General features: G+C 32.5%; 1 protein-coding gene across 1 annotated transcript; it reads left to right on the top strand.

The window, feature by feature from the left end:
* The first annotated feature begins 2553 nt into the window (after nt 1-2553).
* Nucleotides 2554-4881, top strand: LOC114721673 (probable pectinesterase/pectinesterase inhibitor 33). Its single transcript, XM_028907523.1, is given in 2 exon segments — nt 2554-3406; nt 4187-4881. Coding segments are annotated over 2 exon segments (1455 nt in total). The 5' UTR covers nt 2554-2646.
* Nucleotides 4882-14845: the final 9964 nt, after the last annotated feature.

The following is a 14845-nucleotide window of genomic DNA, read 5'->3' as shown; positions in this document are numbered from 1 at the left end:
TCATCTTGGAAATTTTTAAATTTAAATGACTTGGTTGTACGTGAGCTGATTCCAGTTATATATCTCTGTCGTCATTAATGAGCAATTTATTTTATTTAGCCGACAGATATCCTTCTTCACACTACTCCTCCATATTCAATAAAACAAAGGGTGTGAACGAGAACAATAGCAAAATAAAATATATTTTTTGTTTGGTGCAATTATCCTTTTATTATAAACTATGTTTGAAACACTATTGGGTACTAAAATGAATTGCTATTGTTCGCATTGAGAGGGTTGACATCATAGAGAGAGCTATAACTATAAAAAGTTTTGGCTAGCAGGAGGTTAAGTGAAGTGTCATAAAATGGAGCCACTACATCAGTGTCGCAGGAGTAGAGTTTATGAGTTTAAAAACCTCAACTTTTATGTCATTTTAAAAATATAAAATTTACTACCAAAGATCATAAAAATAAGTTACTATATATTTACTTTGTCTAAACTTAGTATTCATGCCCTTAAAAGTTACATCCTGATTTGTCTCATTATTATAGAGATTTATAGCATTTGCTATGTTATCCGTAGATGAATAATCCATTATTATAAGAATATTGAAATCAAGTCATGCAAATTTGGGTTGCAAGACAGAGTTGTAGCTCAAGAAAACATTTTAAAAAAATTCTCTATTCATTGTTTCAATACATTTTTTGGGAAAAAAAATTACAAAGGGGCAAATTTAACAGCTAGCAGAAACCAAGTGTGATTGAACATTCCATAGTTTGTCATTAGTGGTGGCAACTTTGTACCGCTAAACTACAATGCTAATAGCTTCAAGAGGATATTTTGATCATTAATTTGCTTCAATCTTACAAATTATAACTCTTTGATGTTACTCTTCACTTTTTCAGTTGTCCATTTTTTACCCATTGACACATAACTTGCAAACTTTACCGTTGGTAAAAATTATTGATTAATTAATCCACCAATAGTACATAGTTGGATTCGTAAGTTAAAATTTTACGAACAAAAATATCCACAGTGAGATAGTTGCCAGATTAGGATACAAAGTGAGTTTGAAGTAGTTGAATAAATACGCAACCTTTTTGACGCATAATTGGATTGTTACGTTTGATCTCGTGTCAATAGAGGCCATCAAATACATGCTGAAACTATCATTATGCAATACTGAGTCACTCTCTTCAAAAATTTCAATCTCAGGCTTTTAATAGCCAATTAGATAGTTCATACACGTTTTACATGGACTTATATTTTAAAAAAAAGAAATTGATAGTACCAAATAATTTACCCGAAAAAATATTGATTATACAAAATCTTCTATTAATTATTAATTCTATTTCCATTCCTTACTCTATAAACTACATGCACATGGGGATGGCCTTGATTTTCCAGTGTACGTGTGCTTCAAGAAAACGCATCCAATGTACGAGCCAAGTGCGATTCAATTACTCGTCACCTAACTAGAAATTGTTTCTTCATTATAAATAAGTAATTTATTGAACAAGTATACAACTATTCTTTCTCAGAAACTAGTAAGGTTTCTTAATCATTGTGAAATAGTTGTAGACTCGGCCAAATATTCGTACTCTTCTAACGTTAAAGAAACACTTTAGATAGACTAATTCTTCCCCTTTAGTCGAGCCACCAAGTGTAGATTCAATTAATATATACCGATTTATTGGTTTAATTAATTTCTTAATCACTCCCTTAATTCCTAACTCAATCTTGAGACCACTAGTTGTGTGCTTACTTAACTAGCCTTTATCCAAGAAGTTGGAAATTTTTTGGGTCTGAATAGTTCCTTAATATTCGCTCTGTTTTTGTCATAGATTGATATTTGCTTTACATATTAACTTGAAGCACATGCCAAAAGAAAGAAATTTTTTTATAATTTGTAAATTATGGTGAGTTTGGTTGGCTTTTACAACAAATAACAACTTAACATTACCTTAACAGAAATTAGTTTTAAGTTCAGAGTGACTTGAGGATACTCTAAGTTATACCAAAACATAACAAAGTTATAACTAATAAGCATATATACATATTAGAGGAGAATTAGTTAAAAATTTATAGTCATAAATAATATTGGACTTAATAGTGATTAATTCATATGACATGTAAAATTAAATGTCTAGATCTTGACACCAATAGTTGAAGATTGTTTCTCATTAAATACAAATGTATTTCAGAATATATCTAAGTTTGGCATCAAGCATATAAAAACATTTATTTAATTTTAATTGCAAAACATTTTCAGATTTTCAAAATCTCCATTGGGAACTGGCATTCCTATTATATGTATCTCTGTCGTTATTGTTGACTTGATTGATTAATTAATTCATTAATTCAGTCGGCACATATCCTTCATCACACTCTTCAACCAAACTCCCTCCATATCAAGCCTTTGAATCTAATGTAAAACACTGTGTGTATGTATGTATATATATTCCTAATTGAAAACACAAAGTCTCATACAAAAGAACCACATCGATCAAAACACATATGGCATCGAACATTATTGTTAAGCTGTTCTTCTCCCTCGCCTTATTTTCTTCACTTTTCTCAATATCTTCTTCATCAACAACATCATCTTCCTCCATAGATTGGTGGTGCAACCAAACTCCTTACCCTGAGCCATGCAAATACCACATGAACCACCATCACAACCGATTCAAACCGAACCACCGGTCCGAGTTCCGGAAAATTCTGGTTCAGTTAGCCATGGAACAAGCTCAAGCTATGCATAAGGAAGCACAAGAGTATGGCCCAAAAATTGTGAGCCAAACGCAGAAATACGTGTTCAGTGATTGTTTAAGGCTCTACGATAACAGCGTCTTTCATCTAAACCAAACTCTTCAAGCCTTACATTCTTATGCTTGTTCGTTATTAGATGCACAAACATGGCTTAGTACTGCCCTCACAAACATCGAAACCTGCTATAGCAGCGCGGTGCAGCTCGGAGTCAGAGCGTTCTCGCTTCAAAATAATGTGAGCAGCCACCATGTTAGGAAGATGATAAGCAATGTGTTGGCTGTAAATGGTGAGATTCTGAAGCAAGAGAATAACAACACAAAGAGAAAAGCTCTTGGGTTTATTCCAAGCTGGTTTTCTAGGCACGAAAGGAGGCTTTTGAGCTTGAGTTCATCTTCTTTGAAGGCTAATCTTGTGGTGGCTCAAGATGGTACTGGACATTTTAAGACGGTGCGAGCCGCCATTGATGCAGCATCAAAGAGAACAGTGAAGGCGAGGTTTGTGATACGTGTGAAGAAAGGGGTTTATGAAGAGAATATTCAAGTTGATAAGAATAATGAAAATCTCATGATTGTTGGAGATGGAATGAAACTCACCATTATAACTGGTAGTAAAAGTGTCCAAGATGGAATTACCCCCTCTATGTCTGCAACAGCAGGTTAGTTATTTAACTGATTTTAGATTTTTCCCTGAAATTGAAATTCAACTCTTTTGTTGAGTATTTATTTGACATGGGTCTTAACTAAGATGATTAAATATGACTTTTTAAAGCGTCACCTTAAGGAATAAGTCACACTATTTATTATGTGTTATGGGTAACTAATGCCACATGTTGTAGATTTTTAGAAAAATTAATATGCTAACCTCGGATGCTATCACCTCATTTTTAACTAAATTCTTGTTGGCTTTTTATTGGGTCCTTATAGTTTTCTCAATTATAAGTATCCTAGACTCATAATTTGTTAATTTATAAGAGAAATGATATTAATAATTGATTATGTGACTCTCAGCACTCAAGATACATATGGATTAATTTTGGCACGTGCATGAACTAAAAATCAACAAGATTATAAATTATATAGATGCAAGGAAAAGATTATAAGTATAATACATTTTTTTCATTTTTTAGGTTGATAATAAATAGATTTTATTCCATCATTTTGTTTTATATTTTGTGACAACTTACACGTCTCTTAGTTTATCATCGATATTATTCTTAATTAATATATTACAAGCACAAGGGCTAATGCCCGTAATTAAGAAAACTGTAAGGACCCAACAAAAGGAAAGAAAATGTAGAGACTAGACCAAAAATTAGGTGAAATGACTTTAAGTACTAACAAATCAATTTCTCTTTGATTTCATATTATGCACTGATTCATTGACTTCTTGGTAATGTATATAATGACTAACTAGATTTTAAAGTACACAATTTTAGGTATAGATGGTGCCCGCTTCATTGCACGAGACATCACTTTTAGAAACACAGCCGGTCCTGAGAAAGGTCAAGCGGTGGCACTCCGATCAGCCTCCGACCTCTCCGTCTTCTACCGGTGCTCTATCGAAGGATATCAAGACACTCTAATGGCTCATGCTCAGCGTCAATTCTATAGAGATTGCAGAATTTTTGGCACAGTTGATTTCATTTGGGGCAATGCTGCAATTGTTTGGCAAAATTGCACCATTCTTGTGAGAAAGCCCTTACAAGGACAAGGAAACATGATCACGGCTCAAGGGCGAGGTGACCCGTTTCAGAACACCGGAATATCAATAATCAATTCTCGCATTCGAGCCGCGCCGGATCTCAGACCGGTCATAAAATCATATGAAACCTATTTGGGTCGGCCATGGCAGCAATATGCATGAGTTGTTGTCATGAAAACCTACATTGAAGGATTGGTGAATCCATTGGGTTGGTCTCAATGGGGTGATAGTGATTTTGCTCAGGATACGTGTTATTTTGGGGAATATATGAACTATGGGACTGGTTCGTCAACAAAAGATAGGGTTCAATGGCCTGGGTTTCATGTCTTGACGAGCGAGAATGATACACAACAGTTTTCTGTTGCTGGACTTCTTGCTGGTAACACTTGGTTGCCTCAAACCGGTGTGCCTTTTGATATTGACATTTAAACTTTGTTTTTATAATTGTTATTTATAGGATAATAATGTTACGTCCGTTGTATACTTTTTATTGATTTCATTGGGAATTGATTTGTATTGTTATTGGCGTGTGGATGTAAATGATTTATTCTTTGGTTCTTTGCTAGATAATAAACTAATGTTGGATTAATTCCATTTTCCTGTCTTGTCTGCTTGTTGATCTTTTCTTTGAGAAACGAGAAGAAATTTAAGAGTTTATTAACCTGATGAATAAGGAATCTTCTTTGTTAATAAAGGGGATAGAAGGAGAATTTTAATAGTTTAATATTATATAAGATTTCAATTTAATTTCTTAATTTTATAAAGTATTTCATGTTCCCAAGACTAACATTGTCAATCTCAAATGATACTTTTTGTACCAATTATTATTATAGGAAAATATGTAAAAAGTACATGTTCGAAAATAGTATTTAGCAGAGTGACCTAAATTTGATTATTACTGGTGCTTCCTGCACATGAAATTCTGCAGAATGTTAGTATCTTTTGTGTATAAAAACATATCAAATCATTCGTGCCAATAAAATTTTTAGACAGATTTTTCACTGATTTTTCATATTATTATTTTAAGAGATTATACTTAATATGTAGACATTTGATAATATTTTGTCAACATTTGCAATTTTAATATTAGTATTTTTTTGTGTGAATATAAATATTAGTATTAGGTTTAGAGGACTTAAAATACTCTTTATTAAAGTAAGGTACCCAAATGAAACCTTATTTTAAATTAAAGAATCAACAAATACCCACTTTAGAGGGGAAAAAGAGGAATAAAGAACCTTCATGTGAAACGCTAAGAGCAATATCATGCCAAGTAACATAATCAATATAATATAAGATCTCTCCTGTAATGACTACGGTGTGCATATTAGCTTAAATAATGTCCTTGATAGAAACTGCGTAACTATTGGGGGTTTTGTAGTCTAATTAACACTAAACAATTCTCATAAGATATTTTTAAATATGAAGTTGTGAGTTTGAATCCTTTGTTTGCGAGTTATGACAATAAAAATATAGAAAATATGTCCAAATTATTCAGTTCTCTTACGAACTTTTTTCAAAATACATCAATGACTAAAATGGACAATCATACATTTTTGTTATTGACATCAAATTTGTTTATTAAAAAGTAAATATTTTTTTGCTGACAATTTTATGCTTCCTAATTGAGACATACCAATCTAGTCTTGTTTAAGCAAGTAGATTTTTTTACATACATTTATAAGTTATATCATTAAATTTTTTACATGAATGTCTAAATTTGCCTTTCATTTATTATTATGCAGAGATTGTTATTTTCTTGAAAAATGTATATATTAAATATAGGAATGAAGTTAGCAAGTTATTAAAATTTAAGATAAAATTAATTAGGTTTAAAATATTTTTTAACTGTGATAAAATATATTAAAAATAACTTATAAATAAATCTACACATGTTATCTTGCACTTGTGAAATGTCAAAGAGGCCCATGTGGTGGTGCTACCGGTTCAACTTTAGATTACTTGGACCATGAATAGAACATAAGAAGTTCTTTTTACCATTACAAGTTATCACTCGGATTTTTATTTCCAGGTACTTTCAATCACTTCACTAACCCTAAAACTAATGAAAGGTGGTGAAGTTATTTAATTTGTCGTAAAATTGAAAAAAAAATCAATTTTACCCATATTTAGATTATGAATTACACATTAAGAAGCAAAAATGGAAAAAAGGCATTGAATTTTAAATGGGCATAATTTAAAAAAAAACATAATTAATATCTCACTTTTTGGCTAATTAAAAACAGTTTCACAAATATCTTTTTCAACCTTCCCAAGATATAAAAAACTATGAAACCAATAGCATTCGGAGATATCACAAAAAAACATATTAAAAACAATGGATATAGATGCGCATGGAGGGTGAATTTAATTTCTCATTCTCGCTTCAAGAAAACGCGAAATCCCCTTTGGCGTCTTTCATTATGCTAATGGATTACACGCCCATGTATCTTGTAACATATGTTCACTGATAATTGTATGGTCAAACTATATTGAATTTTATTATTTTATTTGATACTTTGTAATTTTAATATGTGTAGGATGTAAAATAAACATACTTTTCTAGGTTCCACTTTTTTAAAAATGAGTTTATCACTTAAAATTCAAGAATTAAAAACTTGGAAGTTATACCATTCAAATGAGATTCGATGCTTTAGATTTCCTCTCATGGATGATGGATGAGAACGGATCTCAAATACGAGCACTTGGATCCTATCCTTGACATAAACCATTTCTAGATCCCCATATTGTAAAACAATAGTATCATGAGAATATTTTTTTATCTTTTTCCTCCCATCTTTGATTGAACATATTATTTTTGAGACTTCCTTAAGTTTTTTTTTTGTGAAAAATTTTGCTAGCCATATTTAGTAATTATATTTTTTTCCTTGGGACCTTATCACAATTTTGCCAATGCATGTGCGGACAAGGTGCAAGCAAGCTCGAAGTCTTAGCATGATTTCGGGAAGTTCGGGTAAGTCCTAACAAGGTCTCCCGAGTCCACTCTAATTTTCAAAACATAATTTTTTTAAATAATACTTCATGATGTTTTCCCAGATTTTCTTAGGCTTTAAATAATGTTAATAATTTTTTTTCTTGAAATTCTTACTGAAATTAAACTTTTTGGCCAATAATTCATTTTTGAGGCACTTAAATTTTAAATAATATTCTTAATCCTCAAATATGCCCTAGAAATCTCTTTTATACTTTTTGTGATTTTTCTCTAACTTTTGGTCATTTTTGTATAATTATACTTTTGCCTGATGTTTACTCTTATTTATATTTTTGACCATAAATTCTTCATACTTTCAACTTTTGGGCCAACTTAACTTATTTAACCAGTATTTTAAATTTGGGATGTTACAATTCTCCCATGTAAAACAAATTTTATCCTCAAAATTTAAAATTTAACCATGAGGCACAAACTCTAGATACTACTTTCACATGTCTTCCTCTACCTCCCACGTAGCTCCTTTGGGAGATAATACTTTTCATACTACCTTTATGAATGGAGTGCTTTTATTTCCCAACTTCTTTTCTTGCTTATCGATGATCCATTCTGTTTGAACTTCATATGTTAGATCATCTTGCAAGCTGACATCTTTATGTTTGATGACATGCTTCGGGTGTAGCTGATTTTTCTTTAACCGGAATGCATCAAGGATATGGTGGTTTGCTCAAACTCAGGCGTAGGATTATATGATATGCCATTAGCGCAATTTTAGTAAGAATGCCAAACGAAAGTTGGCTCAAAACCCATGGGTTGCCATTAAGGGGTCAAAAAGATTGGTTTTCACAATGCCGACTTCTATTATGGAATCCTCATGAGAAATTGAGTGGAATTGGCAGTTTTCACTTAATTCAAAGATGATGAAAAATCTCCATTCAATTGACCATGAACTGGCTCAAAACCCATGGGTAGTAGTTAAGGACCAAAATGGCTAAATTTCACAATGCCAACTTCTATTCTAGAATCCTAATGAAAGGTTAAGTGGAATTAGGAATTTTCACTCAATTCACGACGTGAACCGAAAACCCATAAATCACCAATTGAGCAACGAATAACAAAAACAATTAATAAGAAATAAAAATAAAGATAATGAGAAAGAAAGAAGTGATCTAAATATTAGGAACACGGGTTCCAAAAAAACATTGAGTATATAAAACTCATCACTCAAAGAAAATGATGGCTCAAAATCTCTAAGTGTAATGACACGAGTTTATCAGCTTCTCTTGTCACGTAGTATCATCACAAGAATATATACTATTGTGTTCCTATTCATAAGTTATTTATAGGAAAAAAATTTGTTCCCAAATATAAGTCAGTGGAAGGTAATTAATGAGCTTTTTTCAGTTTTACCCATCTTGACTTAAATAGGTGAGAGAAAATGTAAACATTTTTTTTACTACTCTTTAACAAGGGTAAAAGGTGGAAAAAATTATTAATTTAATACATTTATTGATTTGTAGTTTTGGGGTACAAGTAACTTATAAATAGGAATAGAATAGTGCAAGGAAGCAAGTGTGCTGAATAATATTTTTTTGAACTCTAATATGAATAATAAATGTACAATACTTGACTTTAAATAGAATATATGACTCAACACAAAAAGGAGTGACGTAATACCACATTAGTGATCTTGTGTGATTATGCACATCATTTGATGGTTAAATGGAAATATATCGGATTTTAGTGAGATAATGGCTGAATAATTGAAAGTCAGATTTTTAAGATAAATGGATACTGTGAATATTTTTTAAATAATTCAAAGGATGTCGTAATAGGATAGATAATTAAAGAATTTGGTTATTAGAAACCATCTAAATTAGATTTGGTGAGATTTAAATGAATTTAATAGACATTGTAGGATAATTGAGCTTTTTAAGCTAATTCCAAAAAATAAACTAACACTATCATAATTTTTCTTGTTTAATCAATTAATGATACTTAAGGCTCTTAAAAGTACTTAATAAATTCATTTTGGGCTTGATTTAATCATGTTTGGCCCATTACAACTTAATTAATCAACACAACAAACAAATTAACAAACAACCCCTCGTCTGTGGGTTTAGCTGGTGAAAGGGTCGGACTCTCTCACCAAAGGTAGGGGGTTCGATCTCGGGGAGTGCTACTTTGTTGTGTGAAACATTCTTACTTTAACCGCTCAGAGTATGCATTTGGAAGCTTTACGATTCAAGCAATCTACAAAATAAGTCCGTAGATTGAACTTTGAGATTGGTTCTTGGGTTACTGTTTACTGGTGAAATTCCAGATTTTTTAGTCCAACTTTAAGCAATCATAACTCTTAGCACACACATCTATTTTAAGTGATCTACTACTTGTTTTAAAGCTCAGGGTGTGTACTTTAATCATGCCAAATTTCATGAGCAGAGTCAATCATTTGCCATACTTCTACTCTGTCACTATTTTGTTGCTCAATTAGAGATGACTTATTCTCTAACTTGCACTAACAGTTCATGATTAAAACTTTCCATACATAATACCATTCTATTCATACACTAACCATTCCCATACACTATCATAGCTAATTACACAAGCCAATATCATCATTTATCATCACATATCATCAATGGCACATTTATAATATACATTGGTATATACGATGTATAACTTAATACAACAAATTTTCCCAAATTTTTTCTCTTTCCTTGCTTCCACTTCATGTATCCTTTGCTTGATCATATCACTTATTATGGTTGGTTAAGGGAGGGGTGAGATTTGGAAGAATCTCAGTAGCAAACAATAACCACCCAAATATACATGGCAAGCTTGACATTTATAACATGCTTGCAACTTAACATCTTTATAACATAATGATATGTTTAGAAATTATCATGCATTTATCATAAAACACATAGGCCTATGGCATATTTCAAACACATTTACAATCACAACACATGAGTTCATAAAATCATATAGTATAGAAACATGTCATACATACAAGCCAATACCAAACATATAAGAGTAAGGTCAAGTTTGCTACCTTACGTCCTTAAGCTTTCTTCTTACTCATCTTTTTGTTTCCAACCATTAAAGTTGCTTGCTCAACCACATCTAAACCTTCTCTTGGATGCCTCAAGGTCCTAATCACAGTCACAAGGGTTACATTACTCATTATGACCAAGAATTATACAATATAGAAGACTTATGTTCTTAATCCCTTTTTCCTTAATTTATAATGTAGTGTTCTAGCTTTGTAAAAATTGTTCCCTTAGGCCAATCCTACACAATTTTGTCCAAGGAATCCAAATATGAGCTTATATTCATCAAAATCCAATTGCTTCCCCTGGTTCTAGGCCAAAACTGAAATCTGCTACTTAATTTTCAGTTTTGATTCTAATGCTTCCAACTTCATTCTTTCATCTTATTCCTACACAATTTTCATTTTAAACACATTGGAAGCATCAAAGTCATCAAAATACATCTTAGGTAGAAGAACCAAGTCTGGCTGAAATATTTTCTCAAGTTACACAATCATGAAATCCAACCAATTTTAGCATAAAACCACTTAATTCGTGTTCCTTTCAAGCCGTTGATCATTATTCTAACATCAATCTCATCCTCCCTCACACCTAATAATTTCGTGCAGCACCTCCCCTAAGGATTTCAAGCTCCCAAAAATCATTAAAATCCATAACCAAGCTCAACAACAATAAGAGTAGTGAAAACTACATCAAAAACCATGAACATACCTTGTTTTAGAGCTTGATCTTGCATGAGACCACTTAGCCTTTCTTTCTCCCTCTTCTTTCTCTCTCTAGAAATCATTTTGCTAGAGCTTTCCTAAGGTTTTGATGAGCTTGGACGAAATCAGGGGGAGGGGAGGGGTATTTATAGAAAATAAGATTGAATTTGGATTGTTGATCTTAAAAATACGTGGCTTGATCTAGGCTGTCTATTTTCTCTTTTAATCTTATGATGACAAGTGTCTTATGATATCATGCTTACCTCATCATGATGAAATCATGCTTACATCATCAATCCACATGCTTTTAATCTAACCGTACACGTATTTTGCATCCTACCGTACACATGTCTTGTATCCGACCGTACACGTAATACCTTTTTTTCCCATCTAACCATACACTTGTCTCCTTCATATTCCATCATAATTAAGGCATTAAAATAGGAAGAAAATTAATATAAAATTTGTACAAAATACCACCCTCAGGTATTCCCCCCGATCTTGCCATTCTGCACCGTATATGATACTTTTTCGGGTCCTGACCTTCCCAGGAACCACTAGGACATGTTATGACACTATTTTCTCACATCAAATAAATCCACATGGCATTATACAACATGCCTAAAGAGAGAGTGATGCTCTTCCCTTGTTCTTCCATTAAAATAATTAAATAATTAATAATATCTATTTTGGAGTGAACTTAACCGAATTCTTTCTACTGGTCTACAATTCCAAGAATCTGTCTCTAGGTACCAATATTATTTATTCAACACAGGGAATTTCTCTAATTTTTCTTAAGTTAAAAGTCAACCTCTAGACATTTGACTTTGACTTTTCTCAGATAGTATATAAATAAGCTTTAAATTCCATTAAAGCTAACCTCTTCGCTTTTTGGAGACAGAATTATTTTTAAAACCTGTGATAATTCCTCAAGCATTTTTTCCCATTTTCTTCCAATTATATGAGGTCTCCTTATACTTTAAATAATTCATTCTCAAAAATATTCCAAATCAGTTAAAACCCTGAGAATTCCACAAATTCCTTCCAGGGGCATTTTCATCATTTTTAGCCTCATACACCTTTGAATCTTACTCCTATTTTTCTGAAATTTTTCTGAATTGTTCAGGCCTTAACCTGCCATTTGCCATTTTCTGGGATTTTTGGGCATAATTTCCATTTTTTCCCCCTTATCAGCCCAAAACTTCGCAAAATTATAATTTTACCCCTAGTTTGGCTTAACCTCAAAATTAACCTCATTGGGGCCTCCAACATAACTATTGGCTTCTATTTATCTCTATTTCCCATTCGTGGGCCCCGAGACTTTATCCGACTCTCTAACTTCTTCTTTTCTCAATCCCAAAAAACTTTCTCTTTGCGATTTAGTTCCTAGGAATCCTGCTGTCCTTTCCAGGAATCTCTAGGACCTTTGCCAAAAAGGGTCTGGTAGTTTGCCCAATTCAGCCTAATTTCAGTACTTCTAGGCCCAAAATTCGGGATGCGACATTGTGGCTCCAGTCACGGTATTGGAGGAGGCATTACAACAATGTAGTGAAGTTGGGAGATTCCTACCTATTGGGCTAGAAAAAAAAAGCCTGCTTGTCATGCTCCCGTGCCCGTAGGGACATGCCTTAGTGGATTAAGCGTTAGTGCCCTATCCTTGGATCGTGGATGAGCCCAACCCTTTTCCTAAAATTTTTGTAACAAAAACAAAAACAAACAAATTAACATGAAAAGGACCTAAGGACACCACTTTCAACTTGGGCTCACTTTAACTTATTCAAGCCCATCTGTTAAAGGTCTTACTCTTACAAGCCCATTTGGAAGCCTTTTCACCTATATCTTCAATTTGGATTCCATTTGCTGCAAGTCAAAGTTTTGCAATGCATAGATAAGGGATAGCTCCTAGTTGTATGTTTTGGGCCAAATATAGCTTCTTATTGGTTTGAAGATCTAAAATAAGTAAATATAGCCTTGTAAAGCCTCCTTCATGGCACGTTTCCTTACTTTTGCTATTGAGCCTCCAATTCTTTTTAATGGATTATGCAATGTGAGTTTTGATTTGAACTCCTATGAGAGGTTCTTTAATCTCCATCAATTCGAAACAGTGATTTTTTTTTTTGACCACGAACTGGCTCAACCTTGGCGCTGCCATTTAGGGTCAAAATTATTGAACTTTGTAACGCTAACTTCCATTCTAAAATCCTCATCAAAAGTTGAGTGTAAGTGTGAGTTTAAACTTAATACCGATACTGTGAGAAATTTTCATTCTTTTGACCAAACTGGCTCAAAACTCATGGGTTGTCATTACAAGGGTCAAAATGATTTTCAAAATTTTGACTTTCATTCTGAAACCCTCATGAAAAGTTGAGTGAAATTGTGAGTTTCCACTCAATTGCAAGATAGTAAAACTTTTGTTCTTTTGGTCATGAACTAGCTCATAACCCAGGGGATTCAGTTAAGGCTCAAAACGGTTGAATTCCATAACACTAACTTCTAGAATCCTCATGAAAAGTTGAGTAGAATTGAGAGTTTTCACTCAATTTGAAGACAGCGAAAAAGTTTCGTTCTTTTGACAATGAACTGGCTCAAAATTTAAGGGTTGCCATTCAATGGTTAACTTCGCAAAACCAGCTTTCAGAATCCTCAAGACAATTTGAGTGGAAGTGGGAGTTTGCACTTATTTTTGAAACAGTGAAAATTTTCATTCTTTTGACTATGAACTGGCTTCAAACCCATGGGTTGCAGTTAAGAGCCAAAATAGTTGAATTTCATAACGCCAACTTCCATTTTAGAATTCTCATAGAAGTTGAGGGAAATAAATTGGGAGTTTCCACTCAATTTCGAGATAGTGAAATTCTGTAGATAATAAACTATTTTGTGTTTTAAAGTTATTTTACAATATGCAACATGAGTGTATAAGATGAATTTTGTCTTGACTTATATAAAAATACTTTTTTTTAATCGATTGTGGGGTTATCCAAACTCCCCTGCATACGGGAATGAATGTCTGCCAACTCACATGCACACAATTGAGAGTTGTGAGAAGCTAATTTGTCATAATTTAGACTACGACTCTGCATTGTAATGCTTGATATGCTGATCAATCCAAGGTGGTGTCCTCGTAATTCTTTTAATAGTTCATATATATATGTATAGTTTTTTATGGAATATGCTTGCATAGGCTTCATCAAGTCTTTATTATTGTAAAATACTACAGGTAAAAAAAAAATTATTGTAAAACTCACACTTCCTCTATATAATATTTATATATAAGATCTTTTATTGAAATGATTATTATTTTTATTTGCTTTGCTTTATAATATTTTCTAACTAACTAAGCAATCCTCTACTAACTTAAACAACCTCCTGTTATTAATAAATTTCATTAAGAATACTTCTGAAATTTAACGTGTTAACTATTTGACCAAATTTCTTAATTATTGATGCAAAATCATGTGTAGGTTATCAAAATAAGGACAGGAAGGAGTACCAATTGAGCAACAACAGGCAAATTTTTTTAATAGTTACATATAATGATTAATTACTTTCAAACAAACATAAAGTTGAGGAGTGGTTATAAAAAAAATTAAAAATATCATGTCCAACAATTAGAAAATTGAGGTGGGGCATGACTGTATGAGGATGGAATAGATTATTTTTCTCTAAAAATTTTAGTAAAAATATTA

This window comes from Neltuma alba, unplaced genomic scaffold, assembly GCF_004799145.2.
Source record: "Neltuma alba isolate B1F8T4 unplaced genomic scaffold, ASM479914v2 tig00012055_pilon, whole genome shotgun sequence".
NCBI classification, from domain to species: domain Eukaryota; kingdom Viridiplantae; phylum Streptophyta; class Magnoliopsida; order Fabales; family Fabaceae; genus Neltuma; species Neltuma alba.
The sequence above is the reverse complement of the archived record's forward strand: the minus strand, read 5'-3'. Positions and strand labels throughout refer to the sequence as shown.